The 19026-nt window shown below is 43.2% G+C and overlaps 1 protein-coding gene across 1 annotated transcript; it reads left to right on the top strand.

The window, feature by feature from the left end:
• The first annotated feature begins 5652 nt into the window (after window positions 1-5652).
• On the top strand, window positions 5653-9109 carry uncx (UNC homeobox). The gene is made up of 3 exons (XM_031312988.2): window positions 5653-6093; window positions 6577-6752; window positions 7620-9109. Exons 1-3 carry the CDS (start codon window positions 5835-5837, stop codon window positions 8661-8663), a joined length of 1479 nt encoding a protein of 492 aa, XP_031168848.1. The 5' UTR covers window positions 5653-5834; the 3' UTR covers window positions 8664-9109.
• Window positions 9110-19026: the final 9917 nt, after the last annotated feature.

Here is a 19026-nt window from a genome sequence, read left to right as displayed (position 1 = left end):
TTATAAGCTGCTAACGCTGCATCCAGATGGCACCGCTCTGAAAACACCTGGCCCTCCACAAACATCCCCACAGCTCTCTCACACGCTGTAGACCCCCACACCTCTGCTTTAATTGTTGTTAAAAACAGATTATCAGTCATATTTGAGGATTGCAGAATCTCTCAGCAGTGCAGTTGAATAATGTCTAAAGTATATTTTATTCTCAGGGACAGTGGACATTGATCACAATCACTGTAAATGTGCCAGTGTTAGCCAAAATGCTCATTTTCAACTTTTCATCCGCTTGGGTTCTCAAGGAAGGTGCTGACAAAAAACACTTTGAAAATATGTTTCCAGTACAGTGTAACATGTATTTCAATTTTAGTTTTTAGCTTTGACTTTAGATCTGTGGGGTTTACACTCAGTGAGTATTAAACAACTTCATGACAATATTGGAAAGTTTACTGTAACGTCTATATGATAGTAATAATAAAACAATGTTTTGCATTGATCGCTGTGGGGAAATCAAGAGCAAGAGTTTAGAAGTAAGCCCTTACTCAAGAACATTTTGGCAAACTGGATGTTTCAGACACAAAAAACACGTGTTGTTTGTCCTCTCTCACAGTTTGTCCACCCTGCCACATATTAATTATTGGTCCTGATGTGGTAAACCCCACATTTGTTTGTTATGTTTGTGTCTATGTGTCTGTCAATACTTATGTTTGTGGCACACCATATAAACACTGGAAAGCAAACAGCCACTAGAGGGCACAACAGGTCTTTCTATGCACACTGAAGCAGGTCTTTTGAAGTTTGTGTTGGATGAAGAGGTCAAGGAGACCTAAAGGTCTTTAGGTATACTAGTGCGGCTATATTTATAAGGTGTGAGTGACTGATTCATGACAAAAAGCAGGATGTAGAATGAGAGCGTGATTGTGTTCCTGCAGAATGTGACAGTAAAGTCGACTTATTGAACGACATGATCAAGACAACAACCAACGATGTCCAAAATATACATTATTTGCCACAGTTTTCTGTGAGAAAGAGCAGCAATAGCAACATAAGCCTCAAGTTTGTTGAGCGTGCATCTCAAAAGTTCACATTAAGCTTCAATCTGTCTTTTTGTGTTAGAACATGTTGTCTTGCTTTGCTGCAGTGTAGTTCTACAGTAAATATCTCTCGGGTATATGGTATTTTCTGTACAGCAGCAGATGGCCGGGCTGCAGAGTACAGTCACCGCTCTCTCTACCAGATCTTTTGTAATGTGAGGAAACAGCGAGGGACTGCTAGCTATCCTGCCATCACTTCCAATTTGGCTGCAGTCAGAATAAACTACACAAGCCGAGCAACTAGTTAGTATTTGACGATGATAATAAATAGCTACATTTCTCAGGCCTTGTCTCAACTTTATCCTCAGTTTTTTGGACTTGGATTAGTCTCCAAAGTTTGGTGATGTAAGTTTTGTGAAAGAACTGTTCAGTGCAGATGCATCACATAGTTTATACACCTGCATAATGTGTAGGTGGAAGGTGACATGTAGGGAATTATTACATATCTGTCTCAAGAAACTGTTTTGGGATGTTTGATGCTGTCCAAGATGCTTACAATCAAACAAGCCCATAATTTGCAAGTCTTTCTTATAAACACAGAGCCATGCACAGCAGTTACATGAGCTATAATAACAGACACCCACAGTGACAGGCAGACTATATGCCTATATGCACCTATTCATATTTTCACCCATCCAAACCCGTTTGGGATTATATGGAGGATGGCTTAAAATATGGATAGGCTACACTTTTTTTATATTCCTGTAGAGTTGAATTATTATATTGAAGTTGAATAATAAGCACTGAGTCAAACAGCACACCCTTCATCTGTGGAGCTGTAATTAACGGGGGCAAAATGCAGGCAGTGGCGAAGGAGAGAAAAAAAATGCAAATTATTCTGCACAAAGGCTCCTCACAAATTGGCGTCACCATTTCTCAAATTATATCATTACTATATTTTGAAAATGTTAATCTGTTGAGCGGATTTCCCGGGGGAGTTGAGTAAATTAGTTCTATTTCCGAGACTGCCTCTCTGCAAAGGCACGGCAGCGACAAGCACCTCTGATTTGCTGATTACAATTAGACTCCCCAGTTTGGGCTCCTTCAAGCATTGATAATTTTCGGCATATTAAGCACGTTTTAGCAAAGGTGATAAGTCAGTTTTAATTGAAATGAAATTATTATTCTAATGGAAGTTTGGTTATTATTATTAGGAGGCACTAGTCATTCTAGCTTCATTTTTAATATATAAATGCTGGGGAGTAAAAAAAGATTTTGAAGGGCATTAGGGTGTCAGGATTGAATGAGGTAATTTGAAGGGAATTACTTTCTCTTCTATCAGAAATGAACTGAATTAAAAGTCCAAATCAATCGCTTTCACTTCTCCATTCTACTTTGACAGCGGCACAATTACAGATAATTAGATGGGAGGAAACTTTTAATTGTGGGATTAGAGGGAGAGAGAATTTGTAGGATCAGAGGAAAATTTCGAGGCAGAGTTTCTTGCTTAAAATCGAATCAAAGGATTTGCGAGCTTAAAATGGCATCCAGCTTTTTTTCCTACTGTTTAATTGGAATTGCATCTAGTTCATCCAAATCATCCAAAACAATTAATTTAGATTTAATTCTATAATTATCATCAAATCGAATAATGTGCAACCTAATTTAGATAGTTAAAAATTAACGTCCGTGAAGTTAATTGAGTAATTAAACTCCTAAACTGCTGCCTATTAATTTGCCTGCCTAATTAAAAATGAATTTGATTCTGTGCTGCTAAAGTAAGCATCAGTGTTGGATGGGCATCTTGATAAGACTTGTGTCTTATTTTTTTTGGGGGGGGGGGGGGGGGGTCGGGGTGTATCATTTGAACACTTAGCCTATATCAAGTTGGCAGCCCATGAGTTTCATCTGGTTATCTGGAGTCAGGTGAGCTCCAAAATCCTCTTAGGAGACTCAGACAAACAACACAAAGTTGGCATTAAAGAGACTTATTTAGGGATGGAAAAGATAAAGTGCAACTGGAAGTGGTTGACTTCTATTTGTTTAGCCCCAAAAAGAAACTGTGATTGGTACAAAGGTCTAGAAAACATGTGTGTGAGTTTCTAGGCTGGACATTTGGACTTTTGAACTCTATACATACTGTAAATGAATGAGTGTGCAGAGTTGGTGTGTGTGTGTGTGTGTGTGTGTGTGTGTGTGTGTGTGTGTTAGGGGGACTTTTCCTATGTGCTCCATCAGTGTCAGTGCTGTTTTATCTTATAAAAAATGTATTCTCAAGAGTGACTCAATGATAGTATGACCACTAATACACCCTAACCCTAGATAGTGTATTATATCTAGATGAGATGATGCTTTTGACTTATATCCACTTTACACTTAGAGCCAGACACATGGTATTGTTTTCTGCTACTGTTGCTTCATGTCAAATGTTTATTTTATTAATTAATTAATTATTGTTAAATGTTGTTATAATGACTTAGGTGTTCTCTTAAGTCCACTACTGACCACTAACCACAGTGATGAATTAGGTAGAGAAATTCTTTATCTTATAAAAGGTGCTTAAGGTGAAGGGGTTACAACTAGGTGACAAACCATGTTGTGTTGTTTTAAAAAGGGAAAGTTGTCCACAATATTCTTCCCACAAATATGCATTGTACATTCACGTTTCCTTGTAAAGTAATATAACATATTTTTTATTTACACCTAACACTTGAAAAGAAAAACACTGATCTGTGCTGATGTGTATCTGTCATGATCTCGCAGCCCTCCTGGAGTTTATCTCTTCAGATGGAAAGCTGAATCAATTAGTCTATAGGCTAGTCTATGTGCTCTTATTGATTCAGTGCAACAATACATGCATGCAATAAAGACGATGTGTCCAGCTGCAACAGACGACTCAGAACTCTCAATGAGAAAAAAAACAATTTTTTTTTATTATTTTTTCCCTCTGAACAGCTGCCAAAGGGACCAGTTATAAAAAAGGTAACAAGGCAGGGCAACAGCGCGACTGAATGCTGGCCTTGTTCGCCTTATTATCGGGTTAATTAAAGCTAGAATCTGACAATGTCACCCGGTTGTAGAAAAACGGATTTAAATGCAATGTCTCTGGAGACTGTGTCAAGGGCTGCCTTTCATTGAGCTCCTGTGTGCGCCCGAGTTGGGGACAGCCTGGTATATGCTTGGAAATGAACGAAAAGCAATTATTGAATTTTAGATGTTCAAAATGCGAAATGAATGGGGAGGAATTATTCATAAGATCTTGTCCATGTGCGTTAAAATTAAAGTTAAAATACAAAGAGGGAAACGCTTCAAAGACAAGCCCACTGCTGCTAAAAAGGAAGATGGATAAACAGGCGAGATCATTTCCGAAGAGTTCATTAAAATGTAAGGCTACACACTGAAATACAGAGGGTTGTTATTTGGGCTTGGGGGTCAAGTGACGAGCGGATTATATACTTCCTCATAATAATATTAATTAAACAATTTGCATGCTAATAGGGTAACAATTATCGCAGCTTCTGTTGAGAGATTCGGGTTATTACAACATGCCAATCCGGGTGCCAAGGGTCAGGGAATGAGTGGGGTGCGAAATTTCAACTCTGATTAACATTATGACAGCGCCAGACTTGGGATAAATAAAGTCGAATTAATTATTTGAAAACCTAATGAGCAGATAGGATTTAGGCTAGTCACATATTGAGTGCAGGGGTTGCACAAGTGGAGGAGCTTTCCAATTTAGTTTCCTGTCAGGAAATGTTGTGGATGCCTGCATATATGAGTATTTGGTTGCTATTTTATTGTGTTGCATTATATTGTCCTTGTTCTTTTAGTAGTAGACGCATTCCTTTATTTGGTCATAAATTTAACACAAGGTTGGTCGTAACTGGATGTTTTGCCTTGTAACAGTAAACTATTATAGTTTACTCTCGCTTTGTGCCTTTAGCAACATCTCAGCTCCCCTTTTAAATATACCCATGTTTCAACAATCACCCTATTTGATTTCCGCCCTGCACGTGAACCTGTCTGATTGAGGTTTAATGTATTTAAATGATCCATAAAAATAACATTGTTACATTGTTTTTTATCTTAACTCAGTTGCTCCTAAAATGGAACTCAGGGACGAGAAAGGGTCCTATAATCCAAAGAAGGTCGCAGTCCTCCCTGGAGAAAGGAATAGTTTAAGTAAAACATATACCAGTTATTATTGTAGTTTTTGATCAGCTTTCACTTTTTTTATGCTACCTCCCCAAGAGATGTGCCAATAAAAAACAAATAACAATACAATATAATATAATGCTAATAGACAGCCATGCCTTTAACTTGGATAAAATATGATATTTTTTTGTTTCCAATCTGGTCCAATATTCATCTATTTGCAGCTCCTCCACTGAACAAAAAGTCCGGGAGCCACTGGCCTAAGCTATCCGCCTGTAGCCTTTCCTTCCTGGGATTTAGCAAGCCCTTCCTCCCGGTGGGTCCCCCGTGTAGTTGCGATGTAGTTCTTATCAAAGCCCTCCTGTCTTGTTGTGACAGCTCTGATATTGTTTATTGAGGTGGATGTCAGCTTTAATTAGCAATCGATACAGGGAGCGTTTGCAGAGCGCGTCTCTGACGTCAGAGTCCATTACCGCTTCTCATTGGGTCTCATATTCCCAGAGCCTGGGCTAATTATTGGGAGGTTCATGTGGATAAAGTACAGCTCATCCCTCCCTTCACATCATGTCCCCTACTCGTTGGCCACACTCACTGCATGCTTTTTAAATTCCCATCACCGGCCTCCAGACGTCGTTTCATTTTGCCTGCGGGATGATGGACAGCAGGATACTGGATCCACCTCACGCCCAGTTCGGAGGCTCTCTCGGCGGGATGGTGGGCTTCCCGTACCATCTGAGCCACCATCACGTTTACGAATTAGCCGGGCATCAACTTCAATCTGCGTCCGCGGTTCCCTTCTCAATAGACGGATTACTTAATGGTTCCTGCACGGCTTCAGTGGGTAATTCCAACCACCTCTTGTCTTCGGGCTGCGGGATGAATGGAGATAATCAGCAGTACAAACTGACAGGTAAGCCACATTATATAGCCTATACACAATAACATATCCTCTAGCTCCGATGGTTGCACACAGACACAAACAGAAAGAAACAAAGACAGGATATTGCGATACAAGTTATCCTCTGGTGATGTGTTTAAAGGGCAAGCCGAACCACGCACACAGGCAGAGGAGTATTATTCGCCTCCCACTTCATTTCCATCTCTGAAAGCTATATGCACCCAAACAAAAACTATGTTCCTGACAGTCAGGAAATACTGGAGCAAGGAAATGCATGTTAACATCTGAATGTTTCCTCTTTATCGCAGTAAAAGCGACAGATTTGATAGAAGCTGCATGTGTTTAGACTGCGAAATCTCAAATGCAATCACCTTCTTCAGCTATAAAGTTTGCAGAATTATTTGCGTATTCATGAAACCAGTATGCTTAGAATTGTGTTAAAATGTATTTTTTTAAAGTATATTTTGATTATATTTATTTTCATTCTGCTGTCAGACTCGGGGGACCCAGACAAAGATAGCCCTGGTTGCAAGAGACGGAGAACTCGCACAAATTTCACTGGTTGGCAGCTGGAGGAATTAGAAAAGGCTTTTAATGAGAGCCACTATCCCGACGTTTTCATGAGGGAAGCACTGGCTCTTCGATTGGACTTGATAGAATCAAGGGTTCAGGTAAATATTTATTTTGTTCCTTTATAAGTTGTGCATTTAAGTGTGTGTGTGTGTGTGTGTGTGTGTGTGTGTGTGTGTGTGTGTTTATGTATTTAGTCCTTTGTTTATTATTCATTAATGGAAAAGGCTCAGGGTTTCAATTGCATGGTCCAAACTGCAGAAATAAATTGCAGAATAAACCTTCAGGTAGCATAGGTTAATTTTGGGTCATAATATAGGCTACATCTTGTAATAATTTAACAATAATAACTGTTGGACCCACTAGATGGATGTGTGTTGTTTGACCTTTTCAAGGCTTATGTTAGTCCAATAAATCAATTTTAATTACACCTTATTTTGAAAAATAATGAAGATTTAATGCCAACTGATATTTCTATAGGCGTTTAACTAGCCTACATTATTTTGCCAGAAATCTTGGCGCAATATTTGTCAAGTATATTGACAATGGATAACCAAAAATACCAAAAACATTCAGTGTACTGACCTCAATTAGGCTACATGAGTAAATATACCGACCTTTATTTTATTATAGTAGAATAGTATTGTTGATAAAAATAGCAAAGTGAAAGCTTGCTAAGTTTAATTGCAGAGTTTACAAAGGACAAAATAAATAATGAAGACCTGTAAATCTGTCAATTAAGCTCTTTTTTAAGCTTCATCCCAACTTTTTGTAGCTTTGTCTGTGTACAGATTGTTTTTTAATCAAAGGCCTAACTAAAGGCCTGCATAGAAAACCGAAGAGCAAGGTGTAACCTCACTGTTTCTTTAATTACCAAATTGTTAAATCTTTGGTCTAATTACTTTCACCTTACAAAAACAATAAGAACATTACACGAGTTTCACTCTTTTTTTCTTCTTTCTCTGCAGGTATGGTTTCAGAATCGCAGAGCCAAATGGAGAAAAAAGGAGAACACGAAGAAAGGTCCAGGTCGACCTGCTCACAACGCCCACCCCACCACGTGCAGCGGGGAGCCCATGGACCCCGAGGAGATCGCCAGGAGAGAGCTGGACAGGATGGAGAAGAAGAAACGAAAGCAGGAGCGACGGCTGCTCAAGTCCCAGAACAGGCTCGCTTCTGGGGATTTATTTCACACCCCGGGATCAGACAGCGACAGCGGGGTGTCGCATGTGACCGACAGTGACCACACAGGCCCGCCTTTTGACTCTGTGGGGGGGAACCAAACGCAATCGAGCTGCGACCAAACACCTCACCCTCTCCACACCCAACACCAGAACCAAAGACACTTGGACCGGGATGCTGGCGGATCCGAGCTGGACTCGCCCGACGCCAGCCACCGGTCAAGCCTGCAGTGCTCCAACAACAGCAGCGCCTCCAGCGTGCAGAAACTCAACCCTTTTAGCGTCGAAAGCCTCCTTTCGGACTCCAGGCCGAGACGCAACCCCGCGGCCTTACCCTCCTCACGGCCTTTGATAGGGAAAGGACACTTCCTACTCTATCCCATCACACAGCCGCTTGGATTCATTGTTCCTCAAACGGCCCTGAAGACAACAACAGTAACACAGTCTGACAGTGACGCCCCAGCAGGGAGAAACCCGTCCAATGTCCGCTGCAGCGTCTCTGCGAGCTCTGCGGGATGTAGGAGCAGCTCGCCGGACTCCGCAGACGCCACACACAAGGTACAGGTGGGATCAGAGGAAAAGACACGTTCACCGCACACCAGCCCATCCAGGGCCGCCTTTTCCACTGGCAAAAGTACTCAGACCTCTGTTATTTGCAGCGATTCGACTTTCGCCCACGAACACATCAGTCCACAACTCATTAAGCCTGTCGATGCAGACAGAAAAGAGCATTTAGCGATCAAGGACCACCCTGACACCCCCGAGTGTGTCCACAGTGACAGTCCAGCAGAAACAAAGACAGACTCTAAAGAAGATGTCGACATGGAATAAATCATTTGGGGTAAAAAAGAAAAGAAAAACAAAGAAGCAGAATCATACTGATATAGCCTCTAAACGACACCTTTCATTAGGCCAAAGCTTAACATCCTTGCATCTAATCTCTAGGTTTCCCCACTTTGCTGATACTTTGACAATGGTGTGCTTTCTCTCTCTCTCTCTCTCTCTCTCTCTCTCTCTCTCTCTCTCTCTCTCTCTCTCTCTCTCTCTCTCTCTCTCTCTCTCTCTCTCTCTCTCTCTCTCTCTCCTCTCTCTCTGCGAGTGTGTGCGTGTGTGTGTGTGTGAGTCAGAAGTCTCTAGATATCCTTTAATGTGTGATAACTTGTCAAAAAAACACAAGACCACGAGACCAACAAAAATCCTCAAGAGCTGTAAAAAAGGTATTATACTATTTATATATGTAAGTTTTTTTCTTAAATAAATCTATTGTATACAAGCACCTCAAATCGTGTGAGATCTTAAATAGCAGCACATGCAGTGCAGGACTACAGGAAGGGCTTTCTTAAGAAATCTCATGTTGTACTTTGTATATTGCCTTAACAAATTTATTCATCTATAAGCCCCCACTGAAATGAGGTTACGAGCCTGAGGCGAAAAGGACCCGCTCGACTCCTGCAGAGTTTTGATATGAAAGTAATTATTTTCCCGGTGGCTACTGCAGGGGGATTCAGTTTATTTTAGCTCAAAGGGGGTTATAATACATTACCGATTTCTAGTGATATGAAATCACATAAACTTCCAAGAATAATAGAATTAGCATGAAAAGGCCTGGGTGTCAAATTGAAATAGGAAAATAATAGCCCCAGCAGCTGGGAGTGTGTATGTTTGTGCATATTGGATAGGAGATGGGGATTCGTGGGGAGGCATTTTCATGAGCTTTTTTTTCTGTTTCTCCCTCTCTCTCCACTTTGTCAGGGGCCCTTGTAGCTGGGCTATATTAAGATAGATGTTCGATGATATCCCTCATTGTTCTGTCGCTTTACATTGATGTTTCTGTGTTATCAGCCTATTGATCATGCGTCGGTTGTAATAGGACGGGCTGAGGCAAACGTGCCTATTTACAATAGCAGAACACATTTGTTCTAATAGGGTTGGTGGTCCCCAGGGAAGCCATGCGAGATCTGGGACATCTGCTCCCTTTTGCAATATTAGCAGTGTTGACCACAATATAACGTCGACCCAAGGAAGAAATGTCGCGGCTGCTGTGTGCCGTCCGTGCAAAAACACAAAACAAAAATCTTAAAAAAAAAAACAAAAAAAAAAACATCCAGTCCAGCTATAGCTGCTGACATCCTTGTTAAAATCCACAAGCCCTTTAGTGTTCTCTTTGCGTCTTGATTTGCAAATAAATTGAAAATAATCAGAGGGGTGAGCTTTACGTCTGAGCCGGCGTAAATGAATTTCTGAGCCAGTGTCCCTTTCAAAATATTTACATAAATTTCAACCCATGCAGCTGTTTGCTCTAGGAAGCAATGTCTTATTAGGTTGGTGGGGGGCAGGGGCAGACACGGCCAACATGGCACACACAGTGAACATGCAGAAGATTAGGCCTGTAGAGGCTGTGGGTTAGAGGTGGATCCTCTGTGTCTGCACGCTGCTTATGGTGCTGAGAATATAAACCTTATTGTGCTTTATGGTGTCTTTACATTTTATCAGTGTATTTATTTTTGATCCTCCACGACATCACTTTTCTAATAGTCTAGTCACCAGTGAGTTTACAGGGATCTTTTTTAATCTCATGTAACTAAAGTTTTGAAGAGACTTGTAGTTTTGCAATGTCATCATACCTTTTATGATAAGGTTACCAAGCCATATATTTCCACTATTTATTTAGGAATATTTTGACACAATTCAAGGCGGAAATTGGTACACCCATAGGTTGTCAATTCTTAAAATGCATAGAGATGCAAGGTTTATTTAGCCTACTAAATTGTGGGATAACCGGGGCCAATTTGAAATAACCCCTAAGATTACTCGGTGTGTATTTTTCCATGCTACTCTTAGGCTATTTGGGACGTATGCCCAGTTCATCCATAATTCATTAGCACACTGAATAGGAGTATCGCTGGCTGCACATTGGTGGCCTTAAGGTGAAATTAGCGATTTGCTTAAGTAGTTAAGCTTTTCTTGCCTGAGAGCTGCACGCTGCATGATTCAAGACAAACTATCAATCGATATGCCCAGGCAGCCTCCAGGAGTGTCGTCCATGAATCATACTTTATGAATTCAATTTATACCCGGAGAAATTTTCAATTTGAACGCCGGATCATTATGGGAGAGTGTAAATTGTTTTTGCTCTATTATGCATCGGACGCCATCATTTTTCTTTCTAATTACGGAGGTGTCAGGTCGGGCTGTCATGCAGACGCTGATTTTCAATTTAACTGATCATCATGCATTCATTTTCCCATTTGATAAATCTGCTATCTCGAAGCTTCTCCATGCCCGGAATGCTAAAAGAGAGGCACAGATTGGCAAAGTAATAGGGGCCTGTATGCGGCAATAAGTGCAGATCAGGCAGCTAATTTAGCACCTCCTGGTATTTCTATTTCCATTTCTCATTTCCAACTCTCAAAGGAGGAAAAGCAGCCCAAAGGCAGAAAGCTGGTAGGCTTTTTACTATCGGAGAAAGACAGAGAAAAAATCTACCAAAACGGCTTGTTTTCAACCACACAGTTCCTAAATTAGGATATCAAGCTTAATTAAGGCTAATAGAGTTTTCTCAGTATGTGTTAGTTTTACTTAATAGAAACAAATTTGCGCAATTAATTATGGCCATGATATTAAGGGTCTCATTTGCAGCATTCGAGCTGCAGCCTAAATCAACGTCTTCAGAAATAAGCCTCTCATTTCCAAATGACTAACCAAATGTTTTTCTACCAGCTTCCATCACAGACATTATATCGGTTTATTTCCCATATTACATCCAAGTAAACCAAGTCAGATTAGGCATACACAGATCTCATTTTACTGCGCCGGATGACTGAAATAAACGTAAGTGTGAGCTATTGCACACATTGTATGATTTTGCGTTTTGAGTTTTAGATTTTTCTAATAATAAAAAGGAAAAAAGTACAACCCTAACTTCCCTAACTTCATGTAATCTTACACAACACAAACATATTTTCTCCTGATTATCATGTGGACTATCAATTTGAGCTTTTGATTTATTGCTCTACACCTCATTTGACACAAATTAATTTTCAAATAACTGTGACAGTGAAGGATTTTACAAGTTTCATGCTCAAATCAACTCAAATGGACAACCTGTGTTCTCGCCATAAATCCCGTCTCTCTGTACAGGCTCCTCGTGTGCGCTTTGTGTTGCTGTATGAGATCTTAGAGGCTCTGGGGGCTCAGTTTGGATAAGAAAGAACCGTGTCCCTTTAAAAAAAGGATCCTCCGTAAAATAAAAAGCCACTTGACATTTGGCTTCTCCTGCAGCATCCCTGCCATGCCTTTTAGGATTATGTTACATCTACATACTCATTAATGCACCGGTGGATTTAATCATTCTTATCTTTCCTGTGCATACCTGGAATAAGCCATGACATTACCATCTGCATTGATTTCTGGAGGATCCTTAATGTAATTTTAATTATCTTGGAGTATTTCGCGAAAAATCTCTCTAATCAAAATGTAGTTAATGCCACTTGAACACTCGCAGCACAGGTTTCTGTGTACTCTTAACACCAAAAAAAGTTTAGGTAAATTTAAGGATTCATTAAAATCATACAGTCTTTGCTAAATAAGAATATTGACTTCATCTTGCACTTTGACTTTGTCTGTTTTTTTTGTTTTGTTGTTCTTGAAAGAAAGCCTATTTTTAGAGGTTGATAATCTCCACACAACAAAACTCCCGTTTTTAGAGGTTGATAATCTCCACACAACAAAACTCCCAAAGGATTAAAAATACATTTTACTAATTTTATGTATTTTTAGGTTATCAGCCATTTTGGATATAGCTGATTTCAAAAGGTGGATAAAAAGAGGATCATCATATCCCAACTTTTTGTGGTAGCAAAACACTGCTGTCATGGTAAAATATCTAATGGTTTCCATTATCTCTGTGTACTGGGTAAATCTCCAACACTTCTAAAAACAAGTCAGAGCACATATTCCTGAAAAATACATGGCATACAATGAAAATGGAAAAAAAAGATAAGAAGAAAATTTGCCTTTTTCATTATGGGATGTTGGTCTGCATTGAGCTATGAGTGAGGATAAAAGAGTTAGTGCTATAGTGACATAATGTGCCAACTTTCATGACAATATAAATGTCAGCTTTCCGGTATTCCATATTACCTTTCTCAAAAAGGAGAAATTAAACAAATATCACTTTGTATAGCAAAAATTGTGCATTTTCACAACATGAAGGCTGTAATGTTGGACCACACAGAACATTGCACACATATTACCTGTCATATGAGAAATGTGGCCTAAAAGACAAAATGGAAAATATAATAGTATTGACCAAACAATTGAACAAACTTTCTGTGAACAGACTCTGTGAAGTTATGAAGATACATATTTACAATCCTACCTTTTAAACACGCTTGAGAGGCTAACACTCATCATTAGTGTAAACTATAGTTATATTCACAAAAATGTTATTTTAGAAAAAAATATTTTTAATTTTTCTAAGACTTTTAAGAGTAAAGGTTTAACAACTAGGGCCTACGTCTATAACAATGCATGATGATAATACAACTTAATACGTCCTTCACTGACCAATCAAACAAATATGATCATCTTTTTACTTTTTTACTTATGATCATCTTTTTACACTAGACACAATGCAGAAGAATGAGAAGGTTCAGTGTGTGAAGTGCAATAACACACCATTTACCTCTTCCATTTACCACCATTTACCTCACCCTTTCAAAAAAATCATATTGAATATCGCACATTTCTACATTATGCTGGCTCCAATTGTCTTGGAATAGCTGTAGGGAAGGATTAGATATTAGACTCCTTTTCACAATAAGAGCACTTGCATCCTATGATGATGTGAGGACTCAAGTCTTTTCAGAATGGTCACACATGTCTATATGTCTGGCCTGATTATCTACAGTGTCCTATATTGTGCTTTTTGATTATATATATTCAGATAATGTGTTAAATAGTGTCCTGGTAGTTTAAGGATGAGAGGGTCTTCTTGTAAGACTACTGGCAGACATGCTTGGACATAAATGTCAAAGCAAATTAGCAACTGCTTTCTGACACCTCATTGTCTTTAGTACTTAAACCTGACTGCTTCCTCCTTCCAAAAACCCATGTTAAAGTCATCATGTTTCAAAACTCCTACTTTGACGTTCTACCAGGAACATTTTGATGGTGCTTGACTCAAATTGTATGTAGCCTACAGTTGACATACTGTAAATTAAACATGTAGTTCAGGGGCTTTTGTGACAGGAGGTTGATGATTTTGATGCATGTATATTAGCTGAGGCTATACAAATCTTGTAAATCAAAGATCTTCTAGGCAACCGCCACACAAAGATGAAGCAGCAAATGGGCCAAGCCACTATAACTGTTGCTAACCACTGTAACTAGGCTGCTAATTTTTGTCTTACAGACTAGAGCATAATAAGCATTATACTTATAATTAGTTTATAGTCTACATGATACTTCACAATGCTATTAACACATCCGTTATCTGAAAAATGTTTTGCATTAATGTATAAACACATTGATCTACTGTTCCAAAATACAAAATGTTATAACCCAATATGGCAATATATCTATACATACCAATTATCACCTTCTCTGGTGATTCTTTTTATGAAAAAATATGGTTTAAACAATTTACAATAAAATCCTTGGTCTCCATTTGGCTCCAATCTTGTACACGTGTAGGCTGATTGGCAGACTATTGCCCATGTGTAGATTTAGTATTTGAAGCCTTTAAATATCCTTTGGATGGCTTATTTAATCTTGTTGTTGCAAATGCTACATTACACTTTTAAATTTGAAGGCACACTCCATTGTCTAGCTTCTTTTTTCACAAGTATGTCAAAATGCATTACCATAGTCAAGGATATGTAAACTAAGAAGTATTTCAACAGCACGTCCAATGGATGAATCGAGTAACCCTTCTCCTACTGTAGTGTTAAACTATTCGGCATTAACAAATATGCTTAAGATAGAAATGAAATGCTTTCTTTAAATCAACTAATTAGACACAATGTTCATATTGATCATATTAAAAATGAACATTCATATTGAAAAATATCTTCAAAATATCCACTTATAGTTTTTCTTTCTTTGACCTACAATACCTGCTCATGGCAGCAAAAGCATGATTACGGTATGAAAGCACTTAGATAATGTGGTCGTGCTTAAATGCTGGGACACCATTGCGGACAAATTTTTAGGAGACAAGATTACGGATCTACAGATAATAACCCACATGGCAATAAGCTGCGCAAGGCCTGCATGAAATGCTTGGTGAAAGAGCTAGTAAATGAATCACGAACAACTCGTAGTGAACACATACTGTTCTATTTCGTATAGGCTTTGCCCTCTAAGCCACGCTATTGGGTTTATCCCTTCGCGCATGCGCAGTCGTGAAGATTTTCTTTCCCGCCCTAGCGTGCCGCTCGGGCTTCAACTACGTCCGCAAATACTGTATATAAACAGAGCGGACCCCTAGCTCTGCTCCCACTTTTTCTTCAAGCTAGCAGTATGAAGACAAGCTCGGTGTTCACCTCTGCCCCACCTGCCGGACTGGCTGCATCCTGCCGCCGAGACCTGCCTTGGCGCCGCTTACGCCTCTTGCCAGTTCTGCATCCGTCTGCCATCTAAAGAGCTTAACCGGCGGGCGGAAGCTTTCTGGAGTGTCAGGCTCTCACCCCCGACGCCTCCTGCCAGTTCTGCATCCGCCTGCCATCTAAAGAGCTTATCGGCGGGCGAAGCTTTTCTGGAGTGTCAGGCTAGCGGGGAAGGGGATGGCAACTGGGCAGACAGAGGCAATCCGTCAACACCCTGGATCCGCCGGAGGAAGGCTTTATCGACGAGCATGAGTCCGAAGGCTCGATTCTCTTGGATAACGCCTCCGTCACCGGCTGTCCCTCCTCCCCCCTGGGAGATCTTGACCTCGAAACGGGGATCGATGCCCTCCCATTGCGGCTCTCCCCATCTCCGGAATGGCCAAGGGCAACGCTCCGGCGGTCTTCCCCTCTGCCTCAGGCGGCTCCACCCTCTCTTTTGGATCTGCCGGAGATCATCAAAGGCGGCAGACCAGAGAGGCATAGCGCTCCCGGCTGAGCTTCCAGCCCCTGCTCGTGGCCACTTGAGCGGGGATGTTTACGCTCAGGAGCCGCCCTCCTCACGGGCCCCACTCTGGCCGCGCTTCACGGAGCTTTGGCCGTTTGTGGAAGAGGCGCTCTCCCAGCCCGGGAAACTGAAGGCTCCCGTCTTTCGCTACGCCCTGTTTACCCGGGTTCAAGGCGACACAGAAGCGGGCTTCCCTTCGGTCCCCCCTCTGGAGCAGAGTCTGGTGTCCATCCTGCTTCCGAAGGCCACTTTTTTTCGGCCACCGGAAGCCTACGCCTCCTTCGCCCCATGGATCAGGTATGTGCTCAGGTCACTGACCGGTCACACCAGTGTGCGGCCCAGGGTCTCGCGGCACAGAACAATATAGCTTTGCTAGCCTCCGCCGCCTCCGCCATGGCCATTAGCCTACTCCGGGAGCTCCTCCTCCGGAGCTAGTCACGGAGATTGGCAAAGCTATGACCGCGATCCTCACCCTGACCATGGCGTCCACGGTGGCGTTGTCCAGAGTCATGGCGTGGCAGACTGTGGAGCCAGCGAAACATCTGGCTCCACATGACACAGCTACCCACTGACATCAGACGCAAGCTTCTGTACGGCCCCATAGCTCCTGATGGACTATTTGGGCCCCGCCTACAGACAGCCACGTCCCATTTGCACCAAGTGGAACGATTTCGAATGCTCGGCTCTTGGAAGGCGGCTCCTCCACAGCAGCGCCGTCGCCATGACAACCGGCATGAAAGGAAGCGCGCCACAGCCTCTGCTGCGGCTGCGTTTTCCCAGGCTTCGAGCTCCGCTCCTCCACCCGGCCCCCCTCAGCAGCGACTGCCGGCTCCACATGACCAGCAGGCCTCTCGGAGCCGGAGGACCATGAAGGCGGCCCCCACCTGGTCTAACCCACCCCCGAGCCCCCCAACAAACAGCGGCGTTGGGGCGCGGGAAACGTCTGTCCACATACAGTTGAGAGATGGAAACACAACGGCCCTTTTAAGGGCCACCCCCACCCATCTAAAGAGCAGTTTCCCCTCAGCCAAGCAGCCCCTGTTCCCATTGAACAGTGCGCTGACAACATGACAGTCGTTCCCCACACAAACGCACACCAGCCCACCGCTGCACGCGGAGCTCTACCGCTCTCTCACTATGCAGACAGCGGGAGCGAACGCTCATTCACTATGAACGGTGCCGCTCAGTCATCCCTCTCCCCCCGGCCATGCCAGCGGGACGAGGAAGACAATGACCCGGTGACCGCTCCCGCCTCTCACGCCGGTGACCGGCCCTTTCGTCAGAGCCCTCCATGGGCTGGGCGTCACAATCTCACATCTCGCCCAGCGGCGGAATGGGCTCTGCGCTCCTTGCTGACCATGTCCGTAAAGAAACATACAGACATGTGCACGCCTGCTCTCAGAGCACAGCGCAGCAAGAATCAGGCTGACACACATGGACTCATGGATGTCAAAGCTGATAACACGGGGCTATACACTTCAGCTTGCCTCCCCCCCGCCTCGCTTTGCGGGCGTATTGGAGACAACCATGTCATCCCAGGCAGAGCCAGATGCCATGACAGAGTTAGGGGAGCTACTGTCATGGAGCGCCCATTCCACATGCTGACCATCAGACATGTGTTGGAATGTGTGCGCCACCAAGAATGATTTACATCTGTGGATCTGAAAGACGCATACTTTCACATCCAAATCATTCCCAGACACAGGAGATTCCTGTGCTTCTTTTCCAAGGGGCCCATTTTCAGTACAACCGACTACCGTTCGGTTACTCACTGGCCCCCCGCACATTTTCCAAGTGCATGAAGACGGCACTTCAGCCGTTGCAGAAAAAAAGGCGTCAAAGTTTGTTTTTTGTTTTATCTGGACGATTTGCTCATCCTGGCTGGGTGTCAGCGCTGTCCGTCATGCGCCTTCTGGGCATGATGTCCGCGGGCTACATGGTGGTCCCCCTGGGGCTTCTCCACATGAGAAAAATCCAGAGGTGGTTCCTCCGTCAGCGTCTCGACCCCATACGTCACAAGTGGCGAATGATGATCATTCCTCCTTCACTACAGTCGGACCTGTCATATTGGGGGAACCCCCGGACCTTGTCAGCTGGGGTTCCCCTGGGCAAGGTGACGTCATACGTGACAGTGTACACGGACGTGTCCCTTACTGGCTGGGGGGGAATGTGCGAATCACAGGTGGTGGGAGGATAATGGCCACCCCACCTCTCCCACACATAATTTGTCTGGAGCTGTCCACGGTGCTGAAGGTTTTGAAACACTTTGCCCCGGTGGTAGCAGGGAGACATGTTGTCGTACAGACAGACAACGTTACTGCAGCAGCGTTCATAAATCGCCAGGGCGGCGTACGTTCGGCCCGGCTATTGGAAATAGCCAGGAGCCTTCTGCTGTGGGCACACAGTCACCTGCTGTCCCTCAAGGCTGTCTACATCCCCGGGATACTAAACCGGGCGGCAGACCTAATGTCGAGGGGAGGGCCCTCTCACAACGAGTGGAATTTGAATCCCACTATTGTTCAGAAGCTACGGAGCAGGTTCGGGAAAGCGGAGGTGGATCTGTTCGCCTCGAGAAAACACACAGTGCGCTCTGTGGTTTTCCTTGAGCGCACGAGACAATCCACCCCTCGGCGTGGACGCTTTCTCCCACCACCCCTGGCCCAGAACCCTCCTATATGCTTTTCCCCCGGTCCCTCTGATTCCTCGTCTCCTGGAACGCATCCAGGAGGAGAATCTGTCGGTCATCTTGGTGGCGCCGGAGCGCATCCTGGTTCCCGACACTGGTCCAGCTGCTGGCGGGTCGCCCCTGGCAATTGCCGTGGTGCGAGGACGCCCTGTCACACCTGGACGGCGCGATATCTCACCCCCCCCCCCCCAGTGATAACCCAGCGACTGTGGGGCTGGCTGCTGAGCGGGAATGCTTGCAGAGGTTAGGCTTGCCTCCTGCCGTGGTGCGCACTATTCAGAGCGCGAGAGCCCCCTCCACAACAGCGTGTTACGCGGTGCGTTGGTCCGCTTTCCAGCGCTGGTGCACGGAGAGGGAAACAGACCCTATATCGTGTCCCCTGCCTCTCGTGTT

The sequence above is a fragment of the Sander lucioperca genome, chromosome 21, assembly GCF_008315115.2.
Source record: "Sander lucioperca isolate FBNREF2018 chromosome 21, SLUC_FBN_1.2, whole genome shotgun sequence".
NCBI lineage: Eukaryota > Metazoa > Chordata > Actinopteri > Perciformes > Percidae > Sander > Sander lucioperca.
The sequence above is the reverse complement of the archived record's forward strand: the minus strand, read 5'-3'. Positions and strand labels throughout refer to the sequence as shown.

Coding starts and splice junctions, on each gene's coding strand:
- uncx (XM_031312988.2), top strand. CDS start 5,835: ATGATGGACAGCAGGATACTGGATCCACCTCACGCCCAGTTCGGAGGC. Junction 6,094..6,576: donor TCAGCAGTACAAACTGACAG/GTAAGCCACATT, acceptor TTCTGCTGTCAG/ACTCGGGGGACCCAGACAAA. Junction 6,753..7,619: donor TGATAGAATCAAGGGTTCAG/GTAAATATTTAT, acceptor CTTTCTCTGCAG/GTATGGTTTCAGAATCGCAG.